This window comes from Astatotilapia calliptera, chromosome 7, assembly GCF_964374335.1.
Source record: "Astatotilapia calliptera chromosome 7, fAstCal68.1, whole genome shotgun sequence".
NCBI classification, from domain to species: domain Eukaryota; kingdom Metazoa; phylum Chordata; class Actinopteri; order Cichliformes; family Cichlidae; genus Astatotilapia; species Astatotilapia calliptera.
The window spans coordinates 38611541-38629758 of record NC_137428.1 but is presented as its reverse complement, the minus strand read 5'-3'; the positions used below and the strand labels follow the sequence as shown (position 1 = coordinate 38629758).

Genomic DNA, 18218 nt, shown 5'->3' with positions numbered 1-18218 from the left:
TCTGTGCAGCCACAGCAGCAGTCACAGTTGTTATGGAGATGTCTCTGCTGTCAGCCCATTGTGACCTGCTGTAAATATGAAACCATAGTCAATTCATCCTGAATTGAGAGCTGTGGATGCCTCTTAAACCGGCAGACATGGAAACCGAGTGTTTTCTAGTGCAAGGCATCAAAGAAGTGCTCAACAATATTGTCTTATATAAGAAGATAAGTTGAAGTCTCTTAAACAGCTATAAAATTATATTTCTATTAAACAAAGAACTTCCATCACTAAGAACCTTTTTTTCTTTTTGTTCTTTGCAGGACCTTATGATCATTATTTACACCTTTAGGATGGATTTTTTTCCTCAGGGAGCTGGGATGATTTAATAAATGCCTGCCCTGGTCAATGATTTTAATCATATCATCAGACTGTGAATGTGATATCTCTCCATGCTCAGTAATAAAGCTGAAATTGGTGCCAGTTTTAAATGAAACAGCTTCCTTTGTTTTGGTCCCAGAGAAAAGGTTTCATGTTTGATCAGGGTCGTGTCAAATTTGACTTTGGTTTGAAAACATGAAAGCTACTTTTGCCTGTTGTGTGTAAGTAAAAATGCTGCATTTAACTTACTACAGGAGAGCTCAGAGAAGCAAATCTCAGCAGTTGGCAGCCATCTTGGTAATTCCTTTTACTTAGTATCTGCTAACTACATCTCAGCCACAGTGCCATAATATCTCTGTTGTTTATTGTTTTGTTTTAATGAGTGCCAATGAAATTCTGCCAAAACTATTACCACAAGGGTGTCAAACACAAGGCCCAGAATGGGCACAGCAAAGACTCCAGTCCGGACTTTAAAATATATTTAGAGTTTAAGTATTACAGCTTTTTTCCCTGATAAAGATCTAAGTAACAGATAAACAATTAAATAACAGTAAAGTTCCCTTTTCACTAAAGGTTAAAAAAAGAAACCAGAAAACAGGACATTTTCTGTAAATTAACAGAAACTTTCTGTTTTATAATCACAGGGCAGTCTGGACAATGACCAACCAGAACTTTTTTTGTAATTTTACACATTTATTTCTTATATTTTATGCCCACATAAATACTGACACAATTCTCTCATTTACTACAAGAGCATTTCTTTAGCATGGACAAAAAACTAAGAAACACTGTTGAAACTACATACCTTTTTTATTATGTTAGCACATGTGTATTTAAACGAACAGAAAGAGCAATTTCACCAGTCCGGCCCATTTAGGATCAATACGTGCTGCTCCTGTTTTTCATGTAATAGATATGTGGACTCCAACACCAAAGAAAAAAACCTTTAAAATGTGAAGGATTTTTGTTTTCTGTGATTACCAAGAAGCTTCATAGAAATAAATGCGTAATGTCCATGTTCTTTAACAATCGTTTACAGTATTTCCCTATTCCCTTCATAGTCAACATATTAAACATTCTTTAATAGGCAAAATAAAATATATTAACACATAGACTGTCTCTATGTGTTAGTGCTGCGGCAGACTGGTGACCTGTCAAGGGTGTACCCTGCCTCTTGCTTCTACCCTCGCAAGAGAGTGGATGGATTGATAAAATATAAGTTACAATATTGAATTTTTAAGCCATGTATGTTTTGGGTTTTTTTTCATGGTAATATACTAAAGGAATGAACACATTTTGGGAGGTTTTTCTGCTGAATATTAAACTTTTGGGAAGTCTAGAATTTAATCCATAATACTGGCAAGAGTCAAATGATGAGGAGATAAAAGATATTACACTAAATAATAATTTAGATGGCATATTTACCATGTTTAGTTCAACTTTTTTGGCAGTATTGGGCTGACATATCTAAATATCCTTAGGCTATAAAACACTTTTTTTTTTTATTCAGTGTTTTTTTATATGTATTAACAAACACATGAAAAAGATTATATTTCAATTTCCCACCAGAAGTTCGGATGTTTTTAATGCTGAATCTTCATGTCTACTATAGACCATATTCTATATTTTTAATAAATTCAAAATCACTTTGGTAATAGTGGAATTACCAGAAACAACAGGATTTTTTTTTATCCCCCACTTCCGTTCTATGATATCAATCCCACATAAATGGGTTGAAATACCGAAATAAATATGTTTCTTTCTATTATAATTCAAACATTTTGATAATACGGTACAACTTTAATAATAATAAAAATAAATTACACTATATATATAACAGAAATATAAAATGTAATCCAATTATAATTTCTATGTAATTTTTTTTAAAGTCCAAACATATTAACTAATAAATATTCATTCCTGGGGAGAAAATAACCTTATGTTTAAAATCTTTTCTTGGCTGCATTTTACTTCCATACTTTGAATCAGTCTGGGTTATGCAGTTTGTTAATTTGTTAATTTTGTTAATTCATTTATTTCAAACATGTAAACAATATGCAGGTACATTTAGAAAATAAGAGAGAGAAAAAAAATACTATGCAAAAGTCAATACATTTCAGTATTGCTACCGTTTTGATTCATTTACATGTTGAAAGGGAGTGGGAAGAAGTACACACTTATTTAACCCTTGGAGGGTCCTAAAAAATGCACCCTTTAAGTATGGTGAAACCAGTGAACAGTAGAGAATATGAAGTGATGTTCTGTCTAATACCTGCTTTCCCTTGTTTAGTATTGCAATGCTTCGTGATACTTTGGAATGAATATATCTTACGTGAACTCTCCAGTTAAGTTTTTCATCTGTTATTATGCCCAGAAATTTATTTTCACTGACTCTTCCAATATCAACACCATTTATTTGAATCTTAGCATTTGTATTTAAACCACTATTTCCAAATAACACAAGTTTAGATTTATTCAAATTTAATGATCATTTGTTTTTATCAAGCCAGAACTTCACTTTACTTATTTCATTAGTCATATCCTCCAATAAATTCTGCAGATCATCACCAGAGCAAAAAATGTTTGTATTGTCAGCAAAGAGAACCATTTTTAATACTTTGGACACTTTACAGATGTCGTTAATGTACAAGTTGAAAAATTTAGACCCAAAACTGACCCTTGGGGTACACCACATGCAATGTCTATACATAAGGAGCAACCACCATTTAATTTCACAAACTGCTTCCTGTCACTTAAATAACTCCGGACCCAATCTAAAACTACCCCTCTGACACCATAACGTTCCAGTTTTCTTATTAATATATCATGATCTATTGTGTCAAATGCCTTTGTCAAGTCTATGAATAACCCAGCCACATATGGCTTTTTGTCTATGGAATTTGTGATGTATTCTATTGAATCTAATAGTGCCGATGATGTTGATCTGCTTGATCTGAATCCGTACTGACTCTCAGTGAATTGTTTATGTTTATCTATACATTTTTCCAGTCGGTTGTTAAACAGTTTTTCAAGAATTTTTGAGAATTGAGGTAGTAAAGAGACAGGCCTGTAGTTTGTGAAATGGCGTTTGTTGCCAGATTTGTGTAGAGGTATAACTTTTGCTACTTTCATTTTGTCTGGAAATTGACCAGTTTGAAATGATAAATTACATTCATTCTTTCTTCTGTTCTTACTCGCCTGTACTATTTTTTATTGATCTTGTAATTCCCATCATAGATTGTAAAAATTGGAAGATGGTCACTTATGTCGTCAATCAGTCTTATTTTCAATGTCATTTGTAAAAATGTTGTCTATGAGAGTTGCACAATGTGATGTGATGCAGTTTGTTTGACATAAATACACATAATAATAATAATAATAATAATAATAATAATAATAATAATAATAATAATAATAATAATAATAATAATAATAATAATAATCTGCATATTATGATTTTATATTTATCGTATTGCACACCTGTGATGTGATGGAGACTCTCTTCCAGCTGTGACTGATGTTTATATTCCCTGTGTGACCAGAGAGGGCAGGAGAGTTCAGCTAATCTCTCCCCGCCGTTCTGCCTCCTCTGCCGGGTTCCAACTCCCGCTCTGTCCCGCTCCGTCCCGCTCCCTGATTCTACTCCCGCTCCGAGGTTTACCTCCAGCCTCTTTAGATCAATGGCTCCATACTCCAACAGGGTCTCTCGACCCTCTCTCTCTCCAGCTGTATAGCCCTACAGAGAAAAGAGAGAGAGAGAGGGGGTTCGACTCTTTCCCTCCCCCCTCCGCCTCCCCCCTCCTCTTCCGACCCTCTCCATCAGTTCTCCCCAGCAGACGGAGCAGACCTCCGGGAAGGCAGCGCGGATTTTAACCATCCTCTCATCTGTTTGAATGGGAAGAAGCAGCAGCGTGCAGGAGTGATGGAGACTCTTCACTTGTAGTTACTGGAACTTATTCTCGACTCTAAAAGGAGGAAACAGATCTGCATTTGTGTATTTTGGAAATTCCTTTCCCTTTTTCTTTTCTTTGGGGGATCCTAGCCCGACTGGGGATCAGGGATATTTTGGGGAGAAGAGAAGCTGTTTTACCCCCTCTCTTTCTCTCTCCTCACCATCCTCCTGACTCACCACTCTGTGGGTTTTTTCTCCTTTATTTTTTATTTTCTTAATTGACAGTTGGATTCTGTTGAAGATTTGAAAACAAAAACAAAAAACACTGAAAGAACAGCGGGATTGTGTGTGTGTGTGTGCGTTTCTGTGCTTCCACGGACTCATCGGGACTGAAGCAGGACAGCATGGAGGGGGTTTTGGTTGGATGTATCGGTGATGTTTGGGAGCTGCTGGTGCTGAGGAGGAGGAGAACAGGAAGACTGTACCTGCTGCTCTGCTGGCTGCTGGCTGCTCACACCACAGCGCACGGTGAGTGGGGGGTGTACATGCCTGATTGCTGTCTCCATCCCGCAGTGTGTGTTTGTGTGTGAGTGTCCGTGCGGGCTGTATTAGTGTGTGTGAGTGTGCGTGTGTCTTTGCTCGTTGCTGCAGACCTAACGATAATTGGCACATTTGTTGCGCTTCTCTTTTGGCTTTAGAGCCTCGGTTCTGACCCGGACTCAGGTCTGATCATGCGGGTTCCTGCATGTGTGTCCTGAGGCCCTGGAAGGTTTGACAAGCTTCAGCATGTGATCAATGTTACCTAAGAGGTTTCTAGTTATTGTTATTTATTATATCTTTATTATTCCTTATGTTGCATTTTTACCTTCATTATCAGCTCCAGTAACCGAGTTACTGGTGTAGCTGTGAGACTGCTGGTCCTTCCCTCGGTTCTTGTGTGTTTCATGTGGCTGATCTGTTGGCTGACTGAGGGTTTATTCAACCTTTCTGGATCTTTGCAGCCAGGTTAGACTGTCTCTGTGTTTTTTACCCACAGTCGCTTGTCTGCACTGGATTTGCTTTAATTCCCCTAATTTTCAGTTATTATTATTCTTATTATTAAATTGCTTTTTGTAAGTCTTTCTGTTTCATCTTCTTTTCATTGTGCTGAAGTTTAGGCTGCTGAATCATATTGGTGTGTATGTTTAACTGCATATGCTTCTCTTCACCAATTTGTCTCTGATTTTTTGAATATATACATCTATCTATCTATCTATCTATCTATCTATCTATCTATCTGTCTGTATATATATATATATATATAGTGAGTGTAAATAGTTTTTACTGGGCCTTAGCTAGTTTCTTTGAGTCTGATCATGTGCGAGCCTGTGGCTTTGACTGAATCTTTTTTCCCCTCCTCTCTGGTTTAGTTTCACCTGATGTGATTAAGTTTACAAGCCAGTGGCATGTTGGGCTGCTGGCTCTGATCTCCTTTTTCCAGGTTTTCCTCTCTGGCAGTCTATCTGTATATGAAACCAAGTGGGACGAGCAGATTGCAGTGAATCTTTTTAGTGGAGGATTATTTGTGTTTACCTTAATGTCCTTTTGTTCCGGGTTACACTAATGATTGATTGGATCGACTACTTTAATAATCCCAAAAACACAAATCCAAGAAGATAGACAATAAATAAATAAATAAATAACAGCTAGATTAAAAATTGTGTTTCAAGTCATCAGGATCATAATCCAAACAGTGATCTTATAGGTTACACTGTATTATTGCACAAAAAATGCGAATAGTACAAATACTGCTGTGCAGGGAGGTGCTATCTAGGTCTGGCTTTGACTGTGAAGCAGCACACTGTCATGAATATCACTTAAACACTAAGTGCCATCAGATATCCTAACATGTCCAACCCATCAGTGTAACACTTTTCTTTCTTCTGGTGTTTAGTAGCGAGGATACAACACGTAATCTAAATAAATAAATTGTATTACAACTAGATCTGTCAGACATCTTGTTGTAAGCAACTCATTTGAGTGAATTTCTAATTGAATCTTTGTTCAATAATGAAAATTATGAAAGCAAAAGAGCAAACACTGCAAAACCAAACAGATCAGAGAGAGCTGCTGGACTCGGGCTCTCTTGCTCTCTCTCTCTCTCTCTCTCTCTCTCTCTCTCACTCTCTCTCTCTCAACCTCCTGCTGTCAATAAATTATGTCCAAACACTTTAATTAAGCTAATTGATGATATGAGAGTACACTTTCACACAGACACACACACACTCACAAAATGTAGCTGCTGGATCAGCTGAGCAGCTCTGACTCATAGTGTGCGTGTGTTTATTTGTGTGTTGCTGATATTTCTTCAACAGCTCAGCTATAAAATCCTCTGCTGAATATTTTACCCACACCGAGCATTTATCTGTGGAGAGGCTAAACACACACACGCACCCACACACGAAGGCCTGACTCGTGAAACCTTCCTACACGCCAATTCAGAAAATCTCCCGCACGGCTGAAGCAGGTCCTGCTCGCTTTCACAGGCGCATCTGCCTGTTTTTAGTCCAGCCAGTCGTCTCAGCAGGTGGTTTCACTGATGAGTTCCTTCACTTCACCTGAAGGAGAGTTAATCACTTGGTGGAGTCTTTGGTTGGATTGAAAACCTGCAGGCTGTTGGCAGACGATCATCTGAGGATTGGGCCAAAATCCATATTTAAAAAGGCTGCCTTTTGTGCCAAAATCCACTCATTTTCAACTGAACTGCAGAAAGACTTAAGGAAAGCCACACAAATAGGACATGTTCAGTCTGACTTTATTGAACTTTGGCATGCAAAATCATTTCCCAGCCCAATGCTTAACTTCCTTACTGTAGGTGCTGAGCCAAAAGGCCCAAAGTCATGGTGCATTTGTTTACCTTCAGGACTTTAACCTAATCCACTAAAGAGAACTGGTTAGTAGTGGGTTCTTTGAGGAGGCAGAGTTTACAGAGCAGCTATGTGCACAGGAGACAGATTGGAAAGCACAAAGAATGAAAACATTCATCAATACCTCTCTATACATCAAATCTTATGTAGGACACAGTATTTAAACTGCCTTAACAATTGCAATTAGTTGCTACTATCACTACAAGCTGCTATGCAACCCACCCCACCTTCTTTTCATGCAGTTTGTGCTGATTTCAGCATTTAAAATGGTGGCGAGGTCAAAGAAAAAACATGTAATACCAACCATGAATTTAATTTGTGCAATGTTGACTGATGTAGTCCTTGCAGAAATGGTGGGAACCCTGCAAGGCTCAGCAGTTGTATAGCAGATATTCTCGTGGAACCAGTTTTCCAGGGAAAGTGTATAAATAACCAAGACCCAAATAAGCTTGGTCTATTTTTTTGAAGTAGGATCATATTGTTTGCAAATTTAAGGAATACAAATTAGGATATATTTATGTTTAAAAAATGCTGCAGGCTTATATATTACTTCCTGTCTCATAACGTCTGTAATGTTACTTGCTAACCACTTAGCAGTAGGGTTAATTATATTATATATTATATATATAATATATTATATATTATATTTAACTAAGAATTTCACTAAAACATCCGAACAAACAATACACTGATGTTTTTTCACTAGAAAATGTTTTTTTGTGATAAGTCTTAAATTTCCATGGCTTCCACTCAGAAAAGGAAAATGTGGCTTACAAAGACGTGGCTGAAAATGCACATTTGAGAATGTCACGCTTTTTACTGGTCGCAGTTTAATTAGATTGAAGTCTGCAAGATCACTGCATGACAGGAAGTGTCTCATGCCTTCTGTTAAACAATTTTGCCACTTTCAAAGAAAGGATGAAAGCAACATGAGCTGAAAAATGCTCAAAACTCTCTGTCGCACTTCTTCCCTCTGCTAGGATGTTTCAGTCTATGACCAAATTATGATGGATGGAGTGTTTGATGAAGTGAAAGAAAGGTGAATGTCTCATATTTGTTTTTGTTTTGGTCATCTTATTAGATTACTCCCAATGAGCTTTAACCTCGATGATTCATCATCAAAGTCGACACGAGGCCGGTGAACCTGACAGAGCGGAGAGTTCATCTGCAGCATCGCTTTCATATTTAAGGCTGTCACTGTAGGAAAGCAGCGTCTTTGTCTGCTTTTTGGTTTTTATGGGGTCACTTGTGGCCAACAGCATGATGGGTAAGCTGCTGAACAGGATCTGATTGATATACACCATCCGAGAGTTGGGGGTTCATTTTTTACATCGATCAGAGCTGATGGACAGATTGTTTATATTCCAAGAATCCAGATAGCAACATGGGCCTAACCTGGGATCATTTTGGCATACATAGCTTCTTTAGAGCACTACCAACTGCTCGATTAAACAGATGTGGCCAAAAAGTCATCAGCTCGGCGTAACATGGGTTGTCACAGCACAACTGACATCTGACCTAAATAGAGTGGACCTGTAACACAGCTCACTCAGCAGTACTGATTTGTGTCAACACTGTCAGTCAAGTCCAAATGTGGCCCAAAGGAAACTGCAGCATTAGGCCATGTTTCAAACAAACACTCACTTTAGTCTATAACCAGCTGCAATAATATGCTGATTTCTATTTCATTTTCTACACAGGATATATTATTTAGTGTCCAAAATCTCACTTTAGTCAGGCCCACACTATATATAACATGACTATTCTATATGCCCCTTATAGAACAGACAAGGTATCAGTGATAATAAGAGTACCATTAAATCAGAACCTGCATGAAAATGAGGAGCAGGGATTGGGGGGATGTTGCAAAGCAGCTTGCAGATGCAGCAGCAGCTGCACGCTAGCTTCCTGGTCTGTTTGTTTGGCTAAATGCAGCATAGACCTGAAGCTTCCAGTGTTTTTAATAGTTTTGCTGGAATTTAGTGATAAATTAAAGTACTGGATAGTTTCTGATGGGTGGTTAGTGCTGAACAAAACATTAGGGAGGTTGCTACACTTAATCCTAATGGTTGGAGGTCAGTTTTAAAGGAAATTAAGTGGAACTTCAGCCACTTCTTCACTCACCACTTTTCACTTTGTCTTCACACCACTTTGAATTTAATCATTAGTTCTCTCTGGCTCTCCTCCACAGTGTGTCTTTTGTCTTCCTCCCCTTAACCCCTATCGGCGGCAGCACTGGCTGCCCCTCTTGCAGTCCGGTTCTGAACAAGGTATTTGCTGCTAAAGGGGAGTTTTTTCTTCCTACTGTTGCCAAAGTACTTGCTCATAAGGGGTTGTCTGATTGTTGGGTTTTCTTTGTACTATTGTAGGGTCTTTACCTTATCATATAAATCACCATGAGGTGACTGTTGTTGTAATTTGGTGCTATATAAATAAAACTGAATAGAATAGTTATCTCACATTAAAATGTCAACTACCTGTAATGTGATACGCATGAAAGTTGTTCAAAATCAAGTGGATATGAATCAATATATTGGAGGTTTTTGTCATGATCAAGCCCTGATCAAACCAGTGGTAAAATATTTACATCTCTTTTTTATTCATCCCCTCTATAGAAAAAAAGATAATTTAGGATTGTATTCATCCTCTTGGTAGCACAGATCACTGTATTGAATCTCCAAACTAAAATCCATCAGATTATTCATTAGAATTTACTATAAACCAAAACTTTCTACTCTCTGCAGCTGCTGCTCAGGAAAAAGACCATCGGCTCAGGATCAAACCAGCAGGATTTAGCTTCTCTAGAAAAAATTCAGGGCGACCCATCAAGCAGCTGCTGAAGTACTCCAGTTAAAAACCAGTTTAAAGCCATAAAGAAACAGTGTTATCCTCCGGTTGCTGCTCAGGTCTTTACAGCAGATTATTGTTATTGTTGTTGATGCCAGGTTTCAAGCTTTCATGCGTGTGAGGTGATTTTCCTGCACCTTTAAAGAACCCGCTGCTCAAATGAAAATTCCTGTGTTTTTTTTCACCCTCCAACGCAAAACTACACACAGTTCTCCTGCTGCTTCTGTGCCGTTTCTTTTTCTTCCTTGGACCTCATCAAACGTCTTCTTCTTCATCTCCTCTTGTGCAGCGTCTCATGGGATTATCGGCATTTTATTCTTTTGGTTTAAGGCTTATGTGTGTATACACTAGCAACATGTGGGGGCGTGGTCATTTGAAGAATGCTTTAGAGTAAGTATTATTAATATTAAGACTGAGCAGATTTATCAAAGAAGCTTTGTTTTTATCCTGAGAGGATTTTACTGTTTCTGAAGTTAACACCTAATCTTCTGACATGCAGAATATCGCTGTTTTCGTTTTTACATTATCTGCTCTGTTTGTTCATGTTTGGTGTTTGTTAATATCTACAATAGTTTTGTCTAATTTGACTAATCCATCTTATATTTGACTGGTCTGCCTGGATTCCCTTCTGTTGTCTGCCCACCGTGAAATGAGGCACACCAAGGCTTCTGAAATGATTTGTTACAATTATTAAACAACACTGTTTAGAAGCTTCCTGGTGAAAACAGAAAGTTGAGGAGATGAGTGAGCTCTGAATTCAATTCAAACTAGCCCAGACAAGTCTGTGCTATTTTTAATCAATCAGTCCCACAAAGTCTATCCGGTCTTATCACATTTTATGATTTATTATCTCACAGATATATTCTTCGGCCCCATCCCTTCTCGACTTGTTAAGTCTACTCATCTTTGTCCCATCCAATCTCGTGTCTCATTTTTAGGATAATTTCGCTCCCTTTCTCATTTCTTCTCCTGCAAAGTCCATCTAATCTCCTTTTGTCCTGTCACTTCACAAATTATACCGTCTTATCCAATCTTGTCTTATTTTACTTAGAGGTGTAACAGTAAAGCATGGCATGTATGAATTATTTTTTTGTCTATAAAAATGTAAACCTTGCTTAATCCATCTTAATTTTTACCAGTTATAATTACCATCAAATCAAGGCAGCTTCCTCGGGGGGCCACTCCTTGTTGAAGAACCCCACAGTGGGGTGAGCTTTTCTCTGATCAAGTATCAGCTTCACATTTATCCTGAGGAGTTTTCTGGATCACCTTTTTCTGGATTTGTAATTTAAAAGAAATAGATGAGAGCTCCCTGAGTTTTTGAGGAGCTCAGAGTCTGTCCTCTTTTCAGTGATACGTTATTTTCGTCATAAAAGGTTTTCATCATGAGTAAATGTATAAAAAAATCTTTACTGCATTTTTGAAACTATAATACCTCTGACCTAAAGTTCAGTTTTTAGATATGACCAATGGAATTTGAGCTGTTTTCATAGAAAATACCAAGATGCAAATATATATTTTTTGCAGCCTTACCTCTCAGCTCTAACCCAGACACATTTGGGTCTATTCCAGGGCTGCCCAATCCCGGTCCTCGAGAGCTACCGTCCTGCAGCTTTTAGATGCATCCTTGTTCCCACACACCCGAATCAAATGAATGGCTTGTTATCAGGCCTTTGCCAAACACGATGGCATGCTGAAGAAGTAATCAAACCATTTGATTCAGCTGTGTTGGAGTAGGGATGCATCTAAAAGCTGCAGGATAGTAGCTCTCGAGGACTGGGATTGGGCACCCCTGGTCTATTCTGTGCTACTTTTGGCTCTTACAGCTCAGTTCAAGTTCTGGTCCAAGTTGTGTCGGACACATGTGGCCCAAAAGTCATAAAAAGGGCTTGCCTATGACCTGTGGGTGAAGTGAGGCAGCCAGAGTCACCATGAGTTAATGCCATCAATACAGGCCAAATGTGCCCCATAGAAAACTACAGATGTGGCCGCAGCTGAGAAGAAGATTCAGCACTATCTGGTAATATATGGCTTGCAAAACTCTCACAAGTATTCATGGTGGTGCATATTAGAGAAGTAATTGTTCATAGTGTTTCATAAAGGACTGAAAAGCTGCTGCAGTACCTCACCACTCTGACTGGGATTATTCATATGTATGTGTGGTTAATGTCTCTGCTGTTTCTGGAAAGCTGAGGTTGAGATGGAGCCTTTGAAAAACCAGGTGTTATTTCAACATCGCCTTGAATAACAATCTACAGGTTTTCAGTCGACGGCAACAACTGAACTCGAAACTCTGAAAAACAACACACAATGGAAGCAAGATGAACTAAATTCAATCAAGAATCACATTAAAGCTAAAAGCTCAAAGCAGTAAAACCTTTTTCATTAATAAGCAGAGCTGAATAATAGAGCCAGGGACGATCCATTAGAGACACAGCAGGCTTTTAACACCAAGAGGATGTTAATTTACACCTCCAACCATCCAGCCCTCCAAGAAGCTATCAATTAATTGTGTATGAAGGAAAAAATACCTGCATAATTAAACATGATGTGACACTTCCATGTTCACCCAAGTCCAAAGGAACAAGCATCGCTATGCTGCCATAATATAACATGATTAGTGAAATTATTTTCCACTCTTTTTTATGTAGTAATAGTCCCCCATGCTTACAGCTAGAAATATGGTGCAATAACTCAAATATTAAACCTCTTTGGAGCGTCTGTGCTTTAACTTATATGTATGTAGATTCTTCCAAAACATGCTGAAATAAGATAAAATATTTAAGTGAAAATAGCCTTGTGAAATCAAATGCAAGTGCTGCAAACAGTTTTCTCTAGCATTCTGTAAAACATGAGGCTCACCAGGGGAAAAATCTATGTTTTTATTTATGTTGCTTCTATTAATTCAGTGAATTATGCTGAAAAAACTGGTGCAGGCAAAGAAATGTTCCCATTTCTTGCTAAACATATTTTTGATTTCCTAATCTAGATATGTCATCCAATCTATAAACAAGCTAATGTATCGTATTAGCTTAAGGTTGCCATTAGACATTTTGCACATACAGAAACAAAACTAGAAGTTTCAGTATAGAACGTTAAATGTTTTGTTGAATTGTTGATATAGTTGATATAGATATATGATATAGTCCAGTTATGTGGATAATTAATGGCTGCAGATTATGCTTAGCATTATTAATATGTGTCACAAGGAATAATATAGTTGTATTACACCCTGTGATACAGCTTTATTACAAAAAATGTTGTTTGCTCAAGAGTCTCTCCACAAACTTGTAAAACATTAAACTCAATGAGCCCAAAACTCCCATGATAGCACCAGGATGTAGTTAATCCGTATGAAACTACAAGTGTTAATGCTATTGTGATCCTTTACACTTACACTTATATTTGAGGTTCCCACTAGAAAACTTTGGGATCAACCCGACTCCCAACAGACTTTTACGTCTTTAACTGCTGTCTTAAGCATCACTTTCTACCACTAAATGTGTAATTTCTTAGCGAAATTATAAATTCATTGCTCAAATTAGTTAGCAAAACTTTCTATGGGATTCTGTAACATAAAGGTTTTAAAACCTAAGGGGACAAGCTGGTTATGTTATGTGTTTGTCTTGTGGATATGTGGATAATACTGAGGACTTGTCTTTGGGTAGTGGCTCCAGGTACTCTGGCTTCCTGCCGCAGTCCAAATACATGCACGTTAGGTTAATTTGTGATTTTGAATTGGCCATGGATGTGAGGTACATAAAGTGCTTTTAGAGTATAAAGTGCTTTGTGAATGTATGGTTAAAATGTGACTTTTGGTCTAACGTGCTTTGAGTGTTAGTAAGGCTAAAAAAATGTTATATATAAGGCATGTACATGACTTCACATGGAATTGGGTGATCTTGTTGTGCTCCGTTCTTAACACTTTTTAATCAACTTGTGAGATTTGACTTGGACATGGGTAGTTTTGATTGATGATTTCTTTGTCTGGGTCTTGAAACTTCATCTTGACCTGTCAGTCCTGACTTGGGTTGTTGATCTTCATTGGGATTTCTCTTGGGGCTTGATGATCTGACTTGGGACTTGCTAAACTGAGCCAGTCTGGGTCCTTCGCTGTGTGTTGAGCCCCAGCTCTGGACTGGACTCTTTTTCTGTAAAATATGAAGTGTGCGGCGCTGAGATCTTGGAGGTCGATCCATTGGCCTAATGAAAAAGACTCCCTGTGACTAATCACAGCCAGGAGCGGTGGATTAATACGGCGGACGAGCAAAAGCAATGTGTTAGCTGCTTTCAGCTCACTTTTAATTTGGTTTTTCACTCTAGCAGCGGACAGAACGTCATTTACAAATCTGAGAATATAATTCACCGGGAAACCCTCAGAGGGTTCCTGTGTGTTAGTGCAGCAGACCTTCATTTGTCAGACAGAGGTGGACCTGAAGCAAAATCACAGCTGTGTGGGAATGAAAAAAGACAAATATGACACATTGTGAAAGTACCCACACAAATATTACTTATCAACAAAATAAATTCCCCTATTGTGGTTAAACTGGCACAGGTCTTATGGCTCCCTGTTGCCAGATTTATTTTACGATGTAACATTTCAAATATTTTATGTTTTCGCAGAGTCATAGCATAGATTTTGAGGGTCTATACAGATGGTGATTATGGTGCAGTTTGTGCCTGTACTGTATTTATGGCTGGTTCTCTGAATATGAACACTTGAACTTTGGCAAATCTAGATTAAACTTAAAGTACGTAAGTCTGGAATTCAAATGTTTTTATGAGAGTATTCCTCTGTCTCAATTCAGAGTGTGCGGTGCTGGCATTTTACATTGTATAACTTGTTATTTAATAAAAACATTCTTTAGTCTAATGTTAAGCAAGTTTGGGAGGTTCAAACTTTGAAGACTAGTGTCAGGTCAGAAAGTGTCACACTTGATTTGGAACTTCTGTCGGTATTTTGCAGACGTTTTGATGACGTGTGGCCTGCAATGACTAAACAGTAAGATGTCCTTCGACTTCCCTACCTTGATACACTGTCGGCAGCACTAGTGGCTCTTGTGGTCCACACTGTCGCCTCACGTTAAGATTAAGGTGCCTGGTTTGAAACCTGGCTGGGGGCTTTCTGGAGTTTGTGGGTTTCCTACAGTTCTCCAAGACTCCCAGACTTAGCTGTTGACTCTAAATTGTTCATGGATGTGAGAATGAAAGTGATTAAAGTGTTCAAGCTGTGTAAAATAAAATGTTTTTGTATAGGAAATTAATGGCTCTGTAGCTCCTCAATCGTATCTACTTTTACCATGTGCTCTGTAATCATGCTGTGTTGGTACAGCATCATGGATTGTTATTCTCTAATCAAGTTTCAATCTCAGAAAACTTGACTCGAGCTCTGACAAAAATTCAAAAACTTTTTCAGCAGTGACAATTTTATGCTTTGAAAGCACCTCAGCAGTAATTTCCAACCCGAATGTTTAGCATTTTAGGCCTTAAAGCCTTGGTGTATATTTTAATTAAGCCTCTCAATGTGTCTCTGCATTATTCAGATGGTGGAATGAAAACAAAACAAAAAAAAGAAACGAGCCTGTGAGTAATTTACAAGAAGATAATTTGCCTCGCCTCTGAACATTAGTGTTTCATTTACGTCTTCTGCTCTCAGCTCTCTATATTTAACATCCACTGCTCTGCTCTGACATTCATACATTATTCATGTTGGGAACCTGCATTACCTGCCTGAGGAGCACTACATCTCCCTCACCTTTAAGTCCTACTCATTAACGCGCCTGCATGCTTTTACATTAATTGGTCTTTATTTATTTCATTCCTATGTGCTGCTTTTTTGTTGTTGTGGGTGTTTGTTTTTTATCACAAGAGGAATAAGATGTGATTAAAGAACAGAGAAAAACTGGAGAGGTTTTCATGCTCGCTGTCTTCATGCTTTGGGATTTTTGCGCGCTATTGTACACAACACCATAGTAAAAAGTTGTGTGACGTAGCTCAACAATGTTATGCAAACTTAGTCTGTGACTTAGTCGGTGATGTTGTTTTGTCTTTTGGTGACCAAAAGAGTGAGTGCCAACTGGTGTACCGTAGTGCTCCCTTAATATTTCTAATTTGTTTCTTCTTTTTATGTAAATAATTCAAATATTTTATGATTCCAGATTCTCTCATGGGAGGATCTGCCAGTTTACTGTTTTGTTGATGTATATTTAACATCTTTGGCTTTGGTGTGCAAGCCTAACACAAATAACACGAAGATGAAACCCACTGACTTCACTTCCTTTAATGTCCACCTGAGGTTGGTCAAAAATGTGTCCCCTTTGTTAAGATGGCTAACTTTACAGCAGAAATAAACAAGATGACACCCTCTATGAATAGTTTATCCCATCATAACTGTACTGGGTGATTTTACCCCAGTAGAGTTTCGTCGAGGCTTAAAGACACACAGCAGGAATGACGGACCTCGATCGTCTTCCTATTTCTGAGCTGTTTGTAATGTTGATGCCTTTAAGGTATTTTTAGTGGAACTGCTTTACAAATAACATATCTACCAGACTGATATAAGAAGTTTGTCCTTCAGTTTTGCTGAGTGAAATTTTAGTATTATTAGTCTATTACTTGGCAGTTATTGGAATATGCCTGCGTGTCTGAGTATTTTATGGATGTAGCTTACTATCATTAGCTAATAACCACCCTTTTATCCAAATAGGGTCACTTTTGATTCAACATAATGGCTAGAAATCTAATGGTGAGGCTTTAAAAAGTCTAATTTTACCCATGAGAAAAAGAAATGCAAAGGAAAAACATATTCTTCCAGTTTATGTGTCATGAGTCATCAAAATCAATATGATGTTAACCTGACAAACATTAAATTCTTATTGTTATATCAGCTCTCATGCTGAAGTCAGTACACTCACAAAATTGAGGGTGAAAATAAAAAATAAAGCCAGTAGCAGCAAATTTTAGGCACAAATATGCTGCACCCATTTTTAAATCTTCAATGAATGGGCAGCCTTTTAAAACATGGTGGCTGCGTTTTAATAGCAGATACAAGCTGGCCCAAACCCAGGAACCTCCAGGGTTAAGAGGTTTAACTCAGCTTTTGCTCAGAATGCCTCATGGCAAACTTCTGTTGCTCCGGGCAAAGCAAATCAAGCTGCTAAGCCCAGTTTTACAAACACGTAACCGGCACATTACCCGTAATTATCTTTAAAGCTCTCCACTTGAACCATAAGTGCAAAACCTGTGCCCTGAGCCAGAGCTGTAGTCAGACAGGCTCAGCTGCTGGTGTAGTCAGAATAAGTAAAAAACAACAGAAACTGCAGCCTGATATTTTCATTTGCTCTTCACTGACTCAGTGTTTTCACTGTTAAAGTGTACTTCACAACTAATGCCACTAAAGCAGGTAAAATAAGTACTCCATGCTAGTGTGAATCTTCTTGTAACATTTAATAACAGGAAGTTATTTGCATTTTAAACAAACAGGTGGTTAACAGGTTATTTGTCTGTCAGCTCTAAAAAATGTTTTTGTGTTCCCAAACAAACCCTTGACCCCAATTTACGCCTGCTAAGAATGAGGATAATATTAGCACCTGCCTACTATTGCGTAGGTCCCTCTCATGGCACAAAAATGACCTGGAAGCTCCCAGCAGAGGGTCCTGGAGGATGTGGTCTCTGTGGGCTTGTTCTGGGGTTCCCAGCAGATGGTGACCTGGTGAGTGTGGTGGGTGTGTCTATGCCTGTAGAGCAGTTTTTGTGTGCTGCTTTAGGTGTTCCTGTTTTTTTTTTTCCCAGTGGTGTAATATCACAGTGTGTGAAAAGCTGTGTGAAAAGCTTCTATTTCTTGATGGTGGATGTGTCTAATGACTTTGGAAGGTATTTTTCCTGGTGTGGTTGTCAAAGTGACAAAAAACGATCACTCACAAGGTAAAAAAAAGCTTTGATTTGCATTTAACATGAGCTAAGCTTCCCACCTGTTCCCTCATCTCATACAACAGAATGATTACTAACCACAATGATCAACTTCTCCTTTGTTTTGACAGTAAATGACATCAGACTGTGTAAACAGCTACCTCACTGTCTCAATATTTTCACAGTGTGTGTTCTTTTTCTTAGTAGTTCATCATCACTTGAATTTTAATAAACATAATTTTCAGTTTTCTCAGCTCTTCAGCAGGCAAAGCTACAGATCCACAGTTCCAATCGGAAAAGCATGA

The 18218-nt window shown here is 38.2% G+C and overlaps 1 protein-coding gene across 1 annotated transcript in view; it reads left to right on the top strand.

Annotated features, from left to right (window-relative positions):
- Positions 1-4197: 4197 nt before the first annotated feature.
- dcc (DCC netrin 1 receptor) overlaps positions 4198-18218 on the top strand; it is a 355407-nt gene continuing 341386 nt past the window's right edge. The window contains exon 1 of the mRNA XM_080303632.1: positions 4198-4780. Within this exon, the coding sequence (XP_080159758.1) occupies positions 4657-4780 (124 nt within the window). The 5' untranslated portion in view covers positions 4198-4656. The remainder of the gene's footprint in view (positions 4781-18218) is intronic.